At 42.6% G+C, this 16,723-nt stretch overlaps 1 protein-coding gene across 4 annotated transcripts in view; it reads left to right on the top strand.

Moving 5' to 3' along the window:
* LRRC31 (leucine rich repeat containing 31) overlaps window positions 1-16,540 on the top strand; it is a 42,443-nt gene extending 25,903 nt beyond the window's left edge. For all 4 annotated transcript variants that reach the window (XM_033959685.1, XM_033959683.1, XM_033959684.1 and 1 more), the window contains 5 exons: window positions 2,719-2,886; window positions 7,188-7,352; window positions 8,230-8,397; window positions 12,369-12,536; window positions 15,140-16,540. In XM_033959685.1, coding sequence (XP_033815576.1) covers window positions 2,719-2,886; window positions 7,188-7,352; window positions 8,230-8,397; window positions 12,369-12,536; window positions 15,140-15,486 — 1,016 coding nt within the window. In that variant the 3' untranslated portion in view covers window positions 15,487-16,540. The remainder of the gene's footprint in view (window positions 1-2,718; window positions 2,887-7,187; window positions 7,353-8,229; window positions 8,398-12,368; window positions 12,537-15,139) is intronic.
* The last annotated feature ends 183 nt before the right edge of the window (window positions 16,541-16,723 follow it).

The following is a 16,723-nucleotide window of genomic DNA, read 5'->3' as shown; positions in this document are numbered from 1 at the left end:
TCTTTATGGTCAGTAAAAGGAGTTTGGACTATATGCAGAAATCGATGTGTATTCTTACCTTGGTGCCTTAAGGCACTTCGGCTCTCCTCTTCCAATTCCCTAGCACTCTCTAACCATAATAGAGCCCAGATCTTGTGGATGAGATGTAGCTTGTCCCATTAGTACCCAAATCATCCTGTCAAACTTCATCAACTCTCCTCAAACATACTCTCACTCTAATCTTTTCTCAACTTTCCAATTTTGGGCACCATAAAGAAATTACTGATGACTTGTTTAACTTTCTCATCCCTCATGCTTCTATTCCCCAGCTCTAGATCCAATAAAAGAATGGGTAACCTTGGTTCTTGAGGACTCAACCTAGTAGGGTTTTCAGGATTTTCTTAATAAGTATGCATGCGAACAATTTGCATGCACTGCCTCCATTGTATGCAAATAAATCTCATGCATATTCATTGCAACTGGGTTGCAGCCCTCGATGACCAAGGTTGCCCACCTCCATTTAGTAATTTGAGAAATTCTGCCTAATGATCCTAACCAAAAGGCTTTGGCCACTGGATAATGAGCTAGATGCACTAAAGGCAGCATGATCGCATTTACTGACCCAATGCACAAAATAGCCCACCCAATGCATGTTTTTCCCCTCGATCACCCATTTTCTGATCCGGCCATGCAAATTAGCTAAAACCCTATGCAAAGTAGCCAAGCGATTGATGCACTAACATTGCTTGGCTATTTTTTTTTTTAAAAAGGGGGTTTTAGCGATCAGAAAACCCAACTGATGTCAGACCCTAGGTCCCGCCCTGTTCATCACATGGCATACAGAGGGAGAAGCCCAAGGCCCTGATTGGCTCAGATGTCTATGACCCTCTTAGGCTCCTCCCGTGCATCACATGATGCACTGGAGAGGGAAAGGCCTGTCATTTATGACATGCGGTACTTGGAGCTGAAGGGACCGTGATTCCCTCCAGCTCCTAACCATTTAACAAAGGTACGGGGGGGGGGGGGTATTTGGGGGAGCATCCAGTGGCAGGAGGAAGTGGGCATCCCTCCTGTCCAATTTGGGGGGAGGGGATGGTTGGAGGGGGTTGACGGTGCAGGGAATTCCAGGACAGGGTGGGGGCATGGCGTGGGGTATTCAGCCAGGCAGGAGGGAGTAGGTATCCCTCCTGCCATTTTTGCTGCCATGGGGGGAGGTTGTGGTGCCCGTTTATGGGGGGTCATTAGGGAGGGCCATCAGCACGGGGGATCTTTTTTCTTTTTAATGGGGCAGATTGTGAGAACAAAAACAAACAAACTGTGGATACAGATGTTCTGGAGATAATTTATTAAATACTGACATATAAAAACATGAAAATTCAATGAAAAAAGTACAATGATAAAAAATACAGTGGTTAAAAATCCAACCGGACCCTACACGGTCTGTGTTTCGGCGAACACGCTTTCCTTAGGGGTCCAATGGTTTGCAAACTCACATATAAAGAATTGGTCTATTGTCTTTAAAGATGTGAGCAAAGAATACCACAGACAAGCTGAAGTAACAAAAAAAAACAACCCAAAAACCCCCACGGTGTTCTTTGCTCACATGTTTAAAGACAACACCGTGTAGGGTCCGGTTGGATTTTTATCACTGTATTTTTTATCATTTGTACTTTTTTTAATTGAATTTTCATGGTTTTATATGCCAGTGTTCAATAAATTAGTTCCAGAACATCTGTATCCACAGTTTTTTGTTTTTGTTTTCATCGGTGGATTGTTTTCACTGTGGATCATTGGGTCTCCTCATTTTTGTTGGGCAGACTAGATGAGCCATTTGGCCTTTATCTGCCATCATGTTACAATGTTTCTATAACCATAAAGCCCTATGACCTCACAATGCAGGTGTAAAGAGCCTTAGCCTATAGGAAGAGGAGATGCAAATGTTAAGAGCTTTAGCCAATAAGGAGAGAGATAATGGTTACTGCAGATGGGCATTTTTTTGCTCCTTCAGCTTGTCTGCAGTGTTCTTTGCTCACATGTGTAAAGAAAATAGACTGTTTTCAGTCCAATTCTTTATATGCGAGTTTGCAAACCATTGGACCCCTGAGGAAGGTGTGTTCGCCGAAACACGGACCGTGTAGGGTCCGGTTGGTTTTTTACCACTGTATTTTTTATCATCGTACTTTTTTCATTGAATTTTCATGTTTTTATATGTCAGTGTATAATAAATTATCTCCAGAACATCTGTATCCCACAGGTTTTTGTTTTCATCGGTGGATTGTTTTCACTGTGGATCATTGGGGCTCCCTATTTTTCTTTGTTGTGCAGATTGTGAGATCCAGTTTGTATCTTTAGTGCATCCAGGCCAATGTTACTATTAATGGATGTATTAATAAGGTGGTTTTTTTTTCTGATTAAACATCTCTAGATGGAAAAATCAGGGCAAACCTTTTCAAAGACTGAGGTTTCTGCTTCCTAATGCTTAGTATGCCTTAATAAATAGAAGGCTGTTGCACTTACAGGGATGTAAAACATGTCACATAATATATTTATCTTATCACATTATGTCATACATTTATTCTGCTTAAATCTTGTTTGTGCCTGTTTTTTTGCTGATACAGTTCTTACTGCATAAGGAAGTACAAAGGGCTGGCTTTACCAAGATTACAGTTAATACAATACTTTTATCTGTTTTCAAGATGTGCTGGAAATAACTCATGCATCATGCGCTTTTATTTCTAGCTCAGGCTCTGGGAGGTATGCAAAATCTAGAAGTCCTGGATCTCTCCATGAATAAAAACATTGGTTCCAGTTTAAGGGTCATCGCTCAAGAACTACAGAATGCCCCACATCTTAGCGTGTTAAAGTTGCACAAGTGTGGCTTAAACCAGGATAGCGTACAATATGTAGGTTAGTAAATCTTAGAATGCTGGCAATTGTGTATTTGTAAGGAATGCTGATTTTGATAGTTATATTTTTTCACTTTCTTTCTATTGGAGGGGTGGGTTGTCGCCTTTTTTTTTTTAGTTCAAAAATGTTTTATTAAGTTTTACAAAACCACAACAAACAAAACATATGGTGCAGACCAGCAAATACATATACGCAATGTACATTTCAGAAGATAGCACCACAATGCATTCAGTACAGTACCAAAATGAGGAAAATAAAATAATAGTAATTGTAGCAAAATAAGTGACAAAAACACAGTATGATCTGGCAAATAAAATAAAAAGGATTATCTGGATGTCAACCAAAAAAAAGGACTTAGGGGTCCTTTTATGAAGGCGCGTTAGGGCCTTAATGCGCGGAATAGCGCATGCTAAAATGCTCTGCGCACTAGCTGCTACCGCCTCCTCTTGAGCAGGCGGTAGTTTTTCGGCTAGCGTGCACTGTAGTGTGCGCAAATCCAGTGCGTGCGCTAAAAACGCTAGTGCCCCTTCGTAAAAGGAGCCCTTAGTACAAGAATAACACTGCCATCTGCATTAATAAATGTGCACCGATTTAAACTGTTACGTTGTGAACCTTTTTTTTTTTTAAATTATTTTTGGATTTGGCTCAGGCCTTTTTCAATAATATTTAATTTTCAGGTACAATAGATATACAGTACTCCCTCGATTTTCGCAGGGGTTCCATCCCAGGAACCCCTGTGAATTTTGAAAAAACGCAAATACGGTTTATCGCCTGTCAAAAAGCAGGAGAAGGCAGCTGGTGCACCGGCGAGTGAAGAAAATCACTCGCGGTCTGCTCCGACCGCCTCTTCCTGTTACTAAAGTAAGGCTACGCCAATCGGGAGCTGCTTTGACATGCAGCTCCTGATTGGTGTAGCCCGACTTTAGTACAAGAAGAAGCGGTTGGAGAATACTGCGAACTAGTGAGTCCGCGAACTGCAAATTCACGGGGGAACACTGTATATATTTTTTGCCTATAGAGGGCTCACACAGTGTGTAGTATGGGTGAGTGGTGCATGGGGTGATGTTGCCCTTTCCCTGCACCTTGCCCACGTCAGTGTCTGCTTGCCTTCTGATGTCACTTCTTAGGTGCTGGTCCCGGAAATGATGTTGGAGAGAGCGCCAATGCCGACGCGGGCAGCAACCTCGCACCAGGGAAGTAAAAAAGGTACCAGGGAAGGCAAGGATCACGTGGCTAGGAGAGCAACAGGAGGTTGGGGTGGAGAGGAGGAGGGGTGCCCTGCCCTTAGGAAGACCGTGCCCGGGGGTTGACCGCCCCTCCCCCCCTTACTACGCCATTGGATTCACAGTCTAAGCCAGGCAAGGGTGGACAAACTTTTTGACTCGTGGGCTACAATGGGTTCTTAAATTTGACAGAGGGTCTGGGCAACGGGGTGTGTGTGTGTGTGTCTGATGTTGCAGGAGGAAACAGCAATGACCTATATTCGTCCGTCGCCTCTCATCCAAGAAACTGATCCCAGGTATTAGATTAAGGAGACCGTTGTACAGTGCATTGCTGCCTCTGAAGGAAACCCCCCCCCCTCCCCAGTTACTTTTACAGGGACACTAATCCCCACCAGAAAGAGGCTGCGTTCGTGACATGCCGGTTAAAGTGCTCGGCGAGGCTTTAATCTTTCTGCACATCTTTGAACTTCAGTCATTAAAAAAAAAACAACACAACACAACACAACAGATACCTGAGCTGGGCTGTAATTTACTGTATGAATATAGCTGTTATTTGGCGCTTTGGTGACAAGAGGCTGCAGCGGTGCCCTCCAGAGCTGTGATGTTAAAAAGCCTAGCCCCCTTGGCTCAGTCTCCAGGCGCCGAGAGTGGCAATATCAGTCAAGGCCTCCGCAATTCTCTCACACAGTTCAAGAAAAGCTACGCCAGAGCGCAACCCCGTCTCACGGAGATTATAAGTCGGCGTGAGCTTAAACACACACGCACGCAGAAAAAGAAATTTTGCAGCTCGAGGCCAAATAGCTTCAAAGCTAACCATCCTCCCGAGCCCGCGCACAAGTGCTGAAACTGTCAATGTCGGCCTGCGATCTGCATGGCAAGTGCGAAACTTCAATAATGACACCAGGCAGGAAAAGGACAAAGGGCAGATGCTACACAGCGAAGTGCCAGCTGGACTAACGCTTCTGCACAAGTCGCTGGAGTCTCAGGCTGTACTGATTCAGCTCAGACATGCGCAAACCGCAGCTGCCTCTGACGCTGCGGGCCCGATTAAAAAAACTAAACGGGCCGGATATGGCCTGCGGGCTGTAGTTTGCCCATGTCTGGTCTAAGGGGTCCTTTTACTAATGCAATAAGCACTAATGCATGCTTATTGCCTTTTTAACCTGTAGTATCTTGGGATGGGCTTAAGTCGTCTCGCCGTAGTTTTAGGATCAGTGTGCGCGCAGAAGTCGAATCGCTTGCTGTGGGAGCTGTATTGATGCAGCAGCTATAGAAACATAGAAACATAGAAATAGACGGCAGATAAGGGCCCACGGCCCATCTAGTCTGCCCACCTTAATGTCCCTCCCCTACCTTTGCCCTGTGAATAGATCCCATGTGCCGATCCCATTTGGCCTTAAAATCAGGCACGCTGCTGGCCTCAATCACCTGTAGTGGAAGACTATTCCAGCGATCAACCACTCTTTCGGTGAAAAAGAATTTCCTGGTGTCACCTCGTAGTTTCCCGCCCCTGATTTTCAACGGATGCCCTCTTGTTGTCGTGGGACCCTTGAAAAAGAAGATATCTTCCTCCGCCTCGATGCGGCCCGTAAGATACTTGAACGTCTCGATCATGTCCCCCCTCTCTCTGCGCTCCTCGAGCGAGTATAGCTGTAATTTGTCAAGCCGTTTTTCGTATGGTAGATCCTTGAGTCCCGAGACCATCCGGGTGGCCATTCTTTGCACCGATTCCAGTCTCAGCACATCCTTGCGATAATGCGGCCTCCAGAATTGCACACAGTATTCCAGGTGGGGCCTCACCATGGATCTATACAATGGCATAATGACTTCCGCCTTACGACTGACGAAACCCCTTCGTATGCAGCCCATGATTTGTCTACATCCGAGGATGGGCTTAGAGGTGGCTGCACAAGCAGGAAGTAGAAGCAAGCATGAGGGTGAAATCTGAAGCGGCAAAACAGACCAGAGTAGAAGCAGGCATTTTCGGAAAGAATTAAAGACACCCTGTTCAACAAATTTATTTCATAGCCAGTCTTCCTCCCCCCACCCCTTTTTCAAAGCTACCGCTCATCATACTGAATCCACTTTTTCCCCATTCACGGTACTCTGTATTTCGTATTCTCTGACTGCTCAATGTCTTCTTCTCCATTTGTATTCTGTTATTCGCTGGTTTTCCAACATTTTTATTGTAACATGTTAAAAACCATATTGCAACCTATGTATATCTTTCTTCTAATTAATCTGCACCATGTAATCACAGGCTCTGTGACCTCTTCTCCATCTGTAAGTTGTAAGTCGCTGATTGTACAGCTATTCTTCACTGTGAACCGCCTAGAAGTCGCAAGATTATGGCGGTATAGAAAAATAAAGTTGTTATTATTATTTATTTATTCAATTTTCTATACCATTCTCCCAAGGGAGCTCAGAACGGTTTACATGAATTTACTCAGATACTCAAGCATTTTCCCCTGTCTGTCCCAGCACGCTCACAATCTATCTAATGTGCCTGGGGCAATGGGGGGATTAAGTGACTTGCCCAGGGTCACAAGGAGCAGCATGGATTTGAATCCACAACCTGCCACTCTAGAAATCAAAATGTAGCAAAAGTGAGCCAAGTATAGGACAATCAAGCCATTGTGACATCACTGATGATGTTGGCTCTTGGGCATTGGTGGAATGAGGCATTATGATGTCACAATACCTGAAGCTTTTCACACTATTTATTCAATTTTCTATACCATTCTCCCAGGGGAACTCGGAACGGTTTACATGAATTTATTCAGGTACTCGAGCATTTTTCCCTGTCTGCCCTCACAATCTATCTAATGTAAATGGGGCAGTGGGGGGATTAAGTGACTTGCCCAGGATTACAAGGAGCAGTGTAGGTTTGAACACACAACCCCAGGGTATTGAGGCTGTAGCTTTAACTACTGCACCATGTTCTCCCCACACCTTTTATTTTTTTATTATTATTGCTTTAAATTTCGCTTTGCACATGTTTAAAATTTGTATTGTGCATTGCAGTATGTAATCCATGATTTATTTTTTTCTAAGCATATTTTAAAAAATTATTTGTAGGCACTGCTCTCCGATACTTGCCTTATCTAAGAAAACTGGATCTGTCTTGTAACAAGGAGGCTGGTGGAGGATTTAAAGACTCAGCTCCTGTAGCCAGTCTGAAACACCTGCAAGTACTCGATCTGCATCAGTGCTGTATTACAGAAGCTGATATGGAAGCTCTGAGTAAGGAAACATTGCCTAATTAAAACTACGTTTTGGGATCTTCCCTCCCTCTCAGAATCGCTACCCTGTCCTCCTTTTGCCCTGTCCATCGTACCTCCTCTGCCGCTGGAATCCCTTGTTTTCCAGAGGCGTATCGGGCAGGAGCGAGCTTTCCGCACTCTTGCCCTTCTTCTGACCCATTCGCTTGCTCGCTGCTGAGAGTTCCGGCTTCAGCCGCTGAGCGGTACTAAGTAGGAGTGCGCTTTGGCACTGCTGCTCGGCGCCAAGCGGCTTTCTGAATGGCTCCCGCAAATTCTCCCGAGAGTTGATGGTAGCCATTCAGGAAGCCGCTCAGCACCGTGTAGCAGCGCCAAAGCATGCTTCTGCTTGGTTACAATCAGCGGCCAAAGCCGGAACTCACGGCAGCGGCCGACTGGGTTAGCAGCTGGGTAGGAGTGCGGAAAGCTTGCTCCTGCCTGCTATACCTCTGGACCACCAGGGATTCCAGCAGCAGCAGAGGAGGTACAAGGGACAGGGCAGGGGAGGACAGGGTGGCGACCCTAGGAGGAAGGGAAGGGGGCTGTGTGCAGTGCCTGGCAGAGGGAGGGAAGGGGGCTGGGTGCAGTACCTGGCAGGGAGGAGAGACAGGGTGCAGAGCCTGGCAGCCCAGCAGAGGCCTGCAACAAGTCTGGGAGGGGGGCGGGTGGGCGCTGGCCCGAATATAAACCAGGATCCCTAATTTTGGGCCAACTTTTTGGCCCCCAAATCCTGGTTTATATTCGAGTATATACGGTAACTATCCTTTGGTCAACTTTTGGTAAAACTTACTGTAGGTCTTTTACTACCCTTTCTTTCTGATTATATTTTACTTACGCTGACAAGTATGTTAATTTTGAAGCTCAGGTAATACCTCTTCTTGCAAGTCTTGAAGTACTGAATATATCGTCCAATAAAAACATTGGAAGCGCCTGTGAACACCTTCTGAGCAGGCTCAGGTTTTTGCCAAAGCTGAAGTCTGTTTTTCTCAACAACTGTGCATTACAGGAAGGCTCCTTTACTGCACTGGGTAAGAATTTTTATTTCTCTTAAAACATGCAGAATACTATTATTAAAATAAAATTAGACTTTCCAGGCACCTGGAAAATTGCAGTGGCAGCAAAAGTAGTCTGTGCTACTCTTTCAGGATTCTCCAGCACTGCCTGACTTTTTAAATCATTTTTGGGAGGAAGGAGAGTAGGTTGCTGGGATTATTTTTTTTGTTGTTGTTGCCATACTGTGTCCGTCTTTGGAAGTTAGTGGCATGTCTACTGGGTCTGAATTGAAGACGTCTGTCCTCTAGAAACTGTACATACAGCAAGCCTCTCAAATGTGAAGAGTATTTCTAGCCTTAGACATTTCCAGATGATTCCTGAATAAACATGTACAGTTTAAACTTATTGGATTTCGTTCACATTTTTCAAGGCCATTAGGTATTCCACTGCAAGGCACAGAAGTAATTGGGTGACTTTAACACATGTACAATGTGTAGAAGGATTAGCTGGGAGAATTTTATATCAGTTTGGGGGTTTCCTGTCAGTTTTTGGTTTTTTTTCCTGCACCTATAGCAAGTACCTGAAATGGAAGTTATAGCTGTCTAAACCTTTCTTAGAACCAGCTATGCTACCTGCCCTTACCACAACCTCTGCATACCAGAACTTAACTATTCTCTAAGTGAGAAAATTTTTCCTCCTCTTGGTTTTAAAAAGTATTTCCCTGTAACTTCATCGAGTGTCCTCTAGTCTTTGTAATTTTTGACGGAGTGAAAAATCGATCCACTTGTACCCATTCTACTCCACTCAGGATTTTGTAGACTTCAATCATATATCTCCCCATCAGCCATCTCTTTTCCAAGATGAAGAGCCCTAACCTTTTTAGTCTTTCCTCATACTTGACATTTCAGGATAAACTTCTAACTTCTTCCACCCCACATTACACATGGCTCATCTAATGTCTTTTTGTGTTTATGTAGGGTGAAAGAAGTTAGTTTATCTTCTGATGTAGCTTTTTTTCAAGGCAAAACAGGAGTACCCCTGTAGGGAGTTGGCTATGAGAATAACATTTCCAAAAGAAACATTTGGAGAGATTAAGATAAGTTATATCTCCTGTAGATTATAGACATTAATCTGGATAATTCTCTCAACAGCTTTGTATTGATGTATTAATATTATGGATACATTTTTAAATGTTCATCTAAAAAGCCGTACGAGTTTAAAATGGTGAAGAAAATTTTAAAGTGAAAGAAAACTGATTTTGAAAGGAAGAAAACTCAGAATGTGTGTGATTATAAATGTTAGGTGGCGTGTTTGTTTTTGGGTTGTTTTTTTTTTTTTTACAGACCTGCGTTATGAGCTCCAAATGATTTATTGTCAATCGAGAAGCCAGAAAATAATAATAATAATAATAACTTTATTCTTATGGAGGTCTGGTTTTCTCCACTTTTTGTCTATATATAATTTTCAATGTATTTTGTTTTGGTGTGAATGGATGTCTCAGTAATACTTTAATAGCAGCACATTTGTTTGGTCAAAGATTTGCTAAATTTAATTATCAAAATCTCGGGGAGGGGAGCTCTTGGAGTCTGAAAGTTAATTGGGGTTAAGTGCAATATTGAAGGTCACATAGCAGCTAGAAGGCATTTCCTCACTGAATTGTTTTGAAGCATTTAATATATTGCACAAAGAAAAATGGCAAGCAATGACATAGATGATACCTCTTTTCTCCTTTCCAGCAGGGCATCTGTAAAAATCTTGAGTCGCGATACAGACCTTGCTCGGTTTCTGGTTACGCGCTGACAATTTTGCCAGATTATCAATGTGATTATTACAAATTCGTGTTCTGCTCCATATACCTAATATTTTGTTTTATTGTTATTGATGCATTTTAAAATGTATCTTAAATCGTGAGCCAGATTTACTAAGCTTCCCTCCCCCACTCCAATAGACACAGAGTAGGGGGAAAAAAGTCTTATTGGCTTTTTTTTGCAGTTGCTGTAGGTAGCAGAAAATCTAATCTAATCTTCAATTTATGTACCGGATCATTTCCCGAAGGAACTCGATTCGGTTTACAGTTCATTAAAAATAAAGTAACAAACAAATAGGCCATATGGAGAGAGTACTATTAGTTAAGATTAGATAGATATTTAAAGAGTTAAAAGATAAAATATACATAGTTAATATTCGTCGACTGGTGATATTAAATAATTATTGCGTAAACAGCCAAGTTTTTAAATCTTTCTGAAATTGATGTAGCTGACCTAACAGTCTTCAAGAATCTGGGAGTTTATTCCAAATTTCCACCAGTTTAAATGCCATAGATTTGCTTAGCTTCCCGGCACATTTAAGTCCTTTAGAGGATAGAAATGATAATTTATAAATTGTTGTAATCCTTGAGTGACAGGATCTAATAGCATTCCAACATAGAGGGATTGAAGGATCAAATATTCCATAGAGGAATTTAAAAACAACACATGCACACTTAAACTGTATCCTGAGACAGACTGGAAGTCAATGAAGCTTTCTTAACAATGGGGATACATGATTGTACTTTCTCTTTCTAAAGATAAGTTTAGCTGCTGTATTCTGTATCAACTGTAGTCGATCTAGACCATTGGTTCCCAACCCTGTCCTGGAGGACCACCAGGCCAATCGGGTTTTCAGGCTACTCCTAATGAATATGCATGAGAGAGATTTGCATATAATGGAAGTAACAGGCAAGCAAATCTGCTCCATGCATATTCATTAGGGCTATCCTGAAAACCCGATTGGCCTGGTGGTCCTCCAGGACAGGGTTGGGAACCACTGATCTAGACTACCCTATTTAATACCCAAATAAACAGAGTTACAATAATCCAACTGAGCAAAAACAGTGGACTGTACCAATAAAGAATAGTGTTCCTGATAGAATAGTGACCTGACTTTTCTCAGCATATGCAAACTAAAGAAACATTTCTTTGTTAAAGAGTTTATCTGGTCACTAAAAGTAAGAGAAGAATCCAGAATAATACCCAAGACTCTAGAGGAGAAATCAATACGACATTAGCAGGGAGAATTTCTAGTCTAGGCCCGATCCAAACCAATTTAGTTTTTGAAGCATTCAATTTCATTTGGATGGAATTAGCCCACCTCTGAAGTCTGGAAATGCGACTGTCTATGCCTGTAACCAGGTTGCAAAGATCGTGATTAACTTCCAATAGGATGAAAATATCATCCACATAAGTAAATATGGTCTCTACAGAAGAAAGGCAAAAATTTTTCAATGAGGTCATATAAATGTTAAACAGAATGGGAGACAAAGGGGAACCCTGTGGTACCCCATATTTGGGTGTCCATGATGATGAAACCTCGCCCTCTAAATATACCTCAGAGGGCATGCCTAAGCATCATTTATTGCACGGGAAAGAACTACCCAGCACGACAATGTTAGTGTGGGCTATTTGGCACTTTTGTGTCTGGCACTACAGATGATTCAGTGTGACCTTGGCTTTATTGTTTTAGCAAAATGCTGTGGTTGAGTTCCTCACACTTGCATTCCCCTCCCGATCACATTCCTTAACCCCTCCAAACCCCCTAGTCCTCCTGAACACCAGAACTCACTAGGCCCCTTCCCTGAACCAAAACTCTGCCCACATGTGGCCATCAGAACTCTTCTCCCCCTCCCCCCATCTTCCCCAGACACCTGTCACATGCTTTGATTGGTAGGCCCTGAAAGGTGGTACATCAAGAACCAACAAACATTAACAGCACTTGCCATGCAAATTAGTTTGCATTGATGTTATTGAGGAGCAAAAAAAAAAAAAATGTACATACTGGTAATTACTTATTAGCATGGTGAAAAAGTTGTGCAGAGTTATGCAAACCCCTCCCCCCATACTACACCTTTATATTACCATCTGTATTAAAACACTTTACTAAGTACATGCATAATTTGCATCTAACATCGGTCATTAGTACACCTTTTACTGGTAGCAGTCCGTGTAAATACATGTTATTTTGTTTTCAGCTGATGCTACTCTTCAGCTTTCGGGAATGAAGGAATTGGATCTGTCATGGAATAAGTGTGTTGGTGGAAGATTAAAGCAACTTTTGGATGCTTTGAGCCTTGCAGCAGACTTTCAAGTACTGAGTCTGAGCAGCTGTGCTCTGTTGGCTGATGATCTGGCCACACTAGGTCTGTATAAAGAGACCACACTTTTCAAGTTCATGGTTTCATGCAAAAATCTTTGAATGTCAATATTTATAATGATACTATCCCGTCCTGCTAGCTTCTGTGTCGATACCTCTTATTTAAAATGACTGACCAGTAGGTTTGTGCATTTGGTTTGTTAGGGCTCTTTTTACTAAGCTGCGGTAGCGTTTTAACTGCGCGCTAACCCCTACGCTTTGGGGAGAAACTAACGCCAGCTCAATGGAGGCGTTAGCATCTAGTGCGCGGGGCAATTTAGCGCACGCTAAGTGCGCGCTAAAACCGCTAGCGCATTTTAGTAAAAGGAGCCCTTAGTGTGCATTAAAGTGATTTTATTGCACGCTAAGGGCTAGATTCAGCAAATGGCGCTCAAAAATCCACAGTGAAAAAAACTGACGCTCAGTGCTAATTCTATAAAGAGAGCTTAAAGACGAGTGCCCATTATAGAATAATAATAATAATTTTATTCTTATATACCGCCAAAGCCATAATAGTTCGAGGCGGTTTACAATAAGAAGTGTTGGACAATTAGAGAAAAAAGCACAATGTAAAATCATCAGATAGCTACATACAAATAAAAGAAGTAAAACAATGAATAGCATTGTGTACCGATTTTGACACCCAGATTTAAGCGCCAGGACTTATGCCTGCTGAAACCAGGTGTAATTCCTGGCACTCAATTTGGGTGAATTTTTAGAAAAAGACCACCAAATATCTCAATGGAAATGATTCAACACTATTACTATAAGTGCTCAGAACCTTAACAGTAGAGAGAACGCAACTGGGGACCAGCCCCTAAATGTGCCTCTCTTTAGTCTTTCACTGCACTTTATAGTACTATATTATTGCTTAACTGGAACAAATTTTTCATTGTTTAGTCAACAAGGCGTCCTTTTACTAAGGCGCGCAAACTAATTTAGCATGCGCTAATCGATTTAGCGCATAAGGTGCCCATAGAATATAATGGACACTTTAGCATTTAGCATGCGCTAAATCGGTTTGCTCACCTTAGTAAAAGGACCCCCAAATGACAAATAACATGTATCTTAAATTTGTTCCGGGAGGAGTATACGGGCTCTGACGTGTTTTGCCAGACTAGCTTCCTCCGAGAACCCGAATTGATTTTTTTCTTAGTTGTGTCAGTCTCTCCTCATGTCCTTGTAGTTGTGCTTCCTCTAAGCTCAATTTGGGTGCACATTCCGGATTATTCTACAACACTGTACTCAAATTTTAGGAATATCCCTCTCCTCCCTTCCCCCTGCCTGTTTTACAATTGGTAGTGATTTAGTGGCTTAGTCGGGGCAGGATCGATCTCTAGTCCTCCTGCCGCTAGATCACCACCGATTGTAAGATTGGCTTGAGGAGGGGTAGTGGGAGATAACTCTGTTTAAGGGGAGGGGGGAAGGAGGAGGATGACTGAATAAGTGGAGCTGGTTCCCATTCAGGAGGGGGAGGGGGAATCACGATGGGGATACAGCACCGAGTTTTGGTTTCAGTTGAAAACACACCAGCATTTTTGACCAAAATAGAAATGAAAGCTGAATACTGATTTCAGGCCAATTCTTGCGTCACAACTGAAATACAGTTGGTCTCTAGTTATCTGGCTAGGGGCTAGATTTACTAAATGCTCCGATTGGATACCGATGGTCACTAAACCAGTTTGACTGGTTTAGCGACTGTTGGAATTTGCCGACCCGTTGTTGAAAATGGCTCACCGCATGGTTTTATATGCAAACGTCCTCATTATTATTAAAATGAGGTCATTAATATTAAAACCAGCCATCCAATCAATGACCAAAATTGCATGCCATAATTGGATCGGTAATACCGACCTGAAAAAAATGACAGGTCTGACATGTTGAGTTTTTTTCTATGGATACAGATGGTGTGCGTAACACATGCATATCTGGCCCATAAAAAAAAAGTCAAGCTGCGCCCCCCTCCCTGCTGATGAGCCCCCCAGAACAAAAGTAGAGACCCCTTCCACTCCTTCCTGCCACTGTGAAACCCCTCCCCTTTCCTCTCCTTCCCCACTTTACCAAAAGTTGGCAGGAGGGATGCCTATTCCCTCCTGTCACCAATGCCCCCTGGCTCCCCCAAACCTCTAAATTATGATGACAGCAGGAGGGATGCCCAGACCCTCCTGCTCGCAGGCCTGCCACTTCAAAATGGTGGGCCTTCCCCTTCCCAGTGCATCCTGGGATGCATGAGGAAGGGCCCAAGGCCCCTCCTGTGTTTTGTGCATCTAGCCCTAGGAGTTTGAACTATTGCTACTACCAATATTGCCCTAGCATTATTGGGGTAACATTGTGCTGGTCTGTAATAATTGACATCAGCTTTTATTCAGGCAGCAGCATTTACTACTCAGATCAGTAGCTTGAATAGTGGTTTATACAGTATGATTTTATAAGACCAACCACCCAATAAGTACGAGGCCAAGAAAAAGCATAACTTTTTAAAAATTTTACTTGCAATCTGAATTATCTAAACTTATTTTTTTGGGAGCTCTGTAGTTTTAAGTTACTAGGCAGATCAATGAAATTGTAAGATGTATTTCCTCTGATGAAAGTGTGTCTCCTTACTTTCAGCCTCTGTGCTACAAAAGGGTCATCTGCAAAGACTACGGAAACTGGATCTTTCTTATAATGACACTGTGTCTGATGAAGGCTGGACCCTTTTCTTCCAGCATTTGCATATGTTAAAAGAACTTTCTGAACTTGATGTTAGTCTTCGCCCCTCATCCTCTCGTTATTGTGGCACATGGTTTAGTGATTTGTTGGCCAGTTTAATAAAACTGCCTGCTTTCACAGAAGTGGGGGTGCAAAGATGGGTCCTAACAGCACCACAGCAGCAACAATTAAAGGATTTTAAAAAGGAAGATAAAAAGGACATTCAGTTTGACTGCTGTAGTTATGTACAAGATATTACCAAGTAGTTCACAGAAATATTCATCTTTTTGTGTTTACCAAACTCCAACAGCTATTGAAATCTAACACTAAGCTGGTCTTTATTGTGATGCTGGTCAACTCATTTCTATGTGCGTTATTTTTCCCTGGGCGGAGAACTGGCTAATGCTGCAACTTTAATTATTCGTTTATGCTGGTAGTGCAACCACTGCTGCATCCGTCCTCTGTTTAAGGAGAACAGCCTAGTACAAGTGACCTGTTAGTGGTTGCTTAATGTTTGTGAATGAAGCTCTTGTCAATCAGCATCTATGAACTTCTACGAAGCCCTGAGCACCAGCCTGAGAAGCATTAAACAACCTAAGACAGGGGTGTCCAATGTCGGTCCTCGAGGGCCGCAATCCAGTCGGGTTTTCAGGATTTCCCCAATGAATATGCATGAGATCTATTAGCATACAATGAAAGCAGTGCATGCAAATAGACCTCATGTATATTCATTGGGGAAATCCTGAAAATCCAACTGGACTGCGGCCCTCGAGGACCGACATTGGATACCCCTGACCTAAGAGAACATGCAACCTCTATGACATTGTGCTTGACCTAACACTACCGCTACGTACAAGTAGAAGAGGGCCTGTGCTTTTGTTATAGGGTGGGATAATGAAGGGGCGATAGGTAAAGAGGCAAGTGCTAAGAATATGTTTTCTTATAAAATATGCAAAAGCACCTATTCATAAATGAATGCTTTAACTACTGAGATACTATAACACACTAATGTGTAATTATATTTCCTACTATAGTGTTCAGGCAAATTAGTCTGTGCTTAACAAAACTGTTTCATAAAGCTAATGATCTGATCTAGTCGTGGTGTTATGTACAAATCCGATTTAGATCCATGGCAATTCCAGTTTAGAAAAAACATTCCCTGCTACTGTGTTTTGTGTACTATTCATAACGTTCATGCCACAGTGCTCACCCCATCTCTTGTTTCCATCATCGCATTATTTCCAGTGAGAGGAAACCTCTATGGTCCTTAGAGTTTCAGAACTTTAATTCCTTTCTTTTGATTTCCCCTTTAAGTGCAGGTGAAGGTGTAGCAAGACTTTGGGGTTCAAAAGGGGATTGGACGAGTTCATGAAGGAAAAGGGGATCCATGGGTACAATTAGAGGGTTACTATACAGTACAGAAGGCTGTAAATTAATAGAGTAGTAGAGAAATAGATCACTACAGGTCATTGACCTGGGGGGCCACCGCGGGAGCGGACTGCT

The sequence above is a fragment of the Geotrypetes seraphini genome, chromosome 9 (assembly GCF_902459505.1).
Source record: "Geotrypetes seraphini chromosome 9, aGeoSer1.1, whole genome shotgun sequence".
Classification (NCBI taxonomy): Eukaryota; Metazoa; Chordata; class Amphibia; order Gymnophiona; family Dermophiidae; genus Geotrypetes; species Geotrypetes seraphini.
Note: the sequence above shows the minus strand (reverse complement) of the source record. Positions and strands in the feature narration are given on the sequence as shown.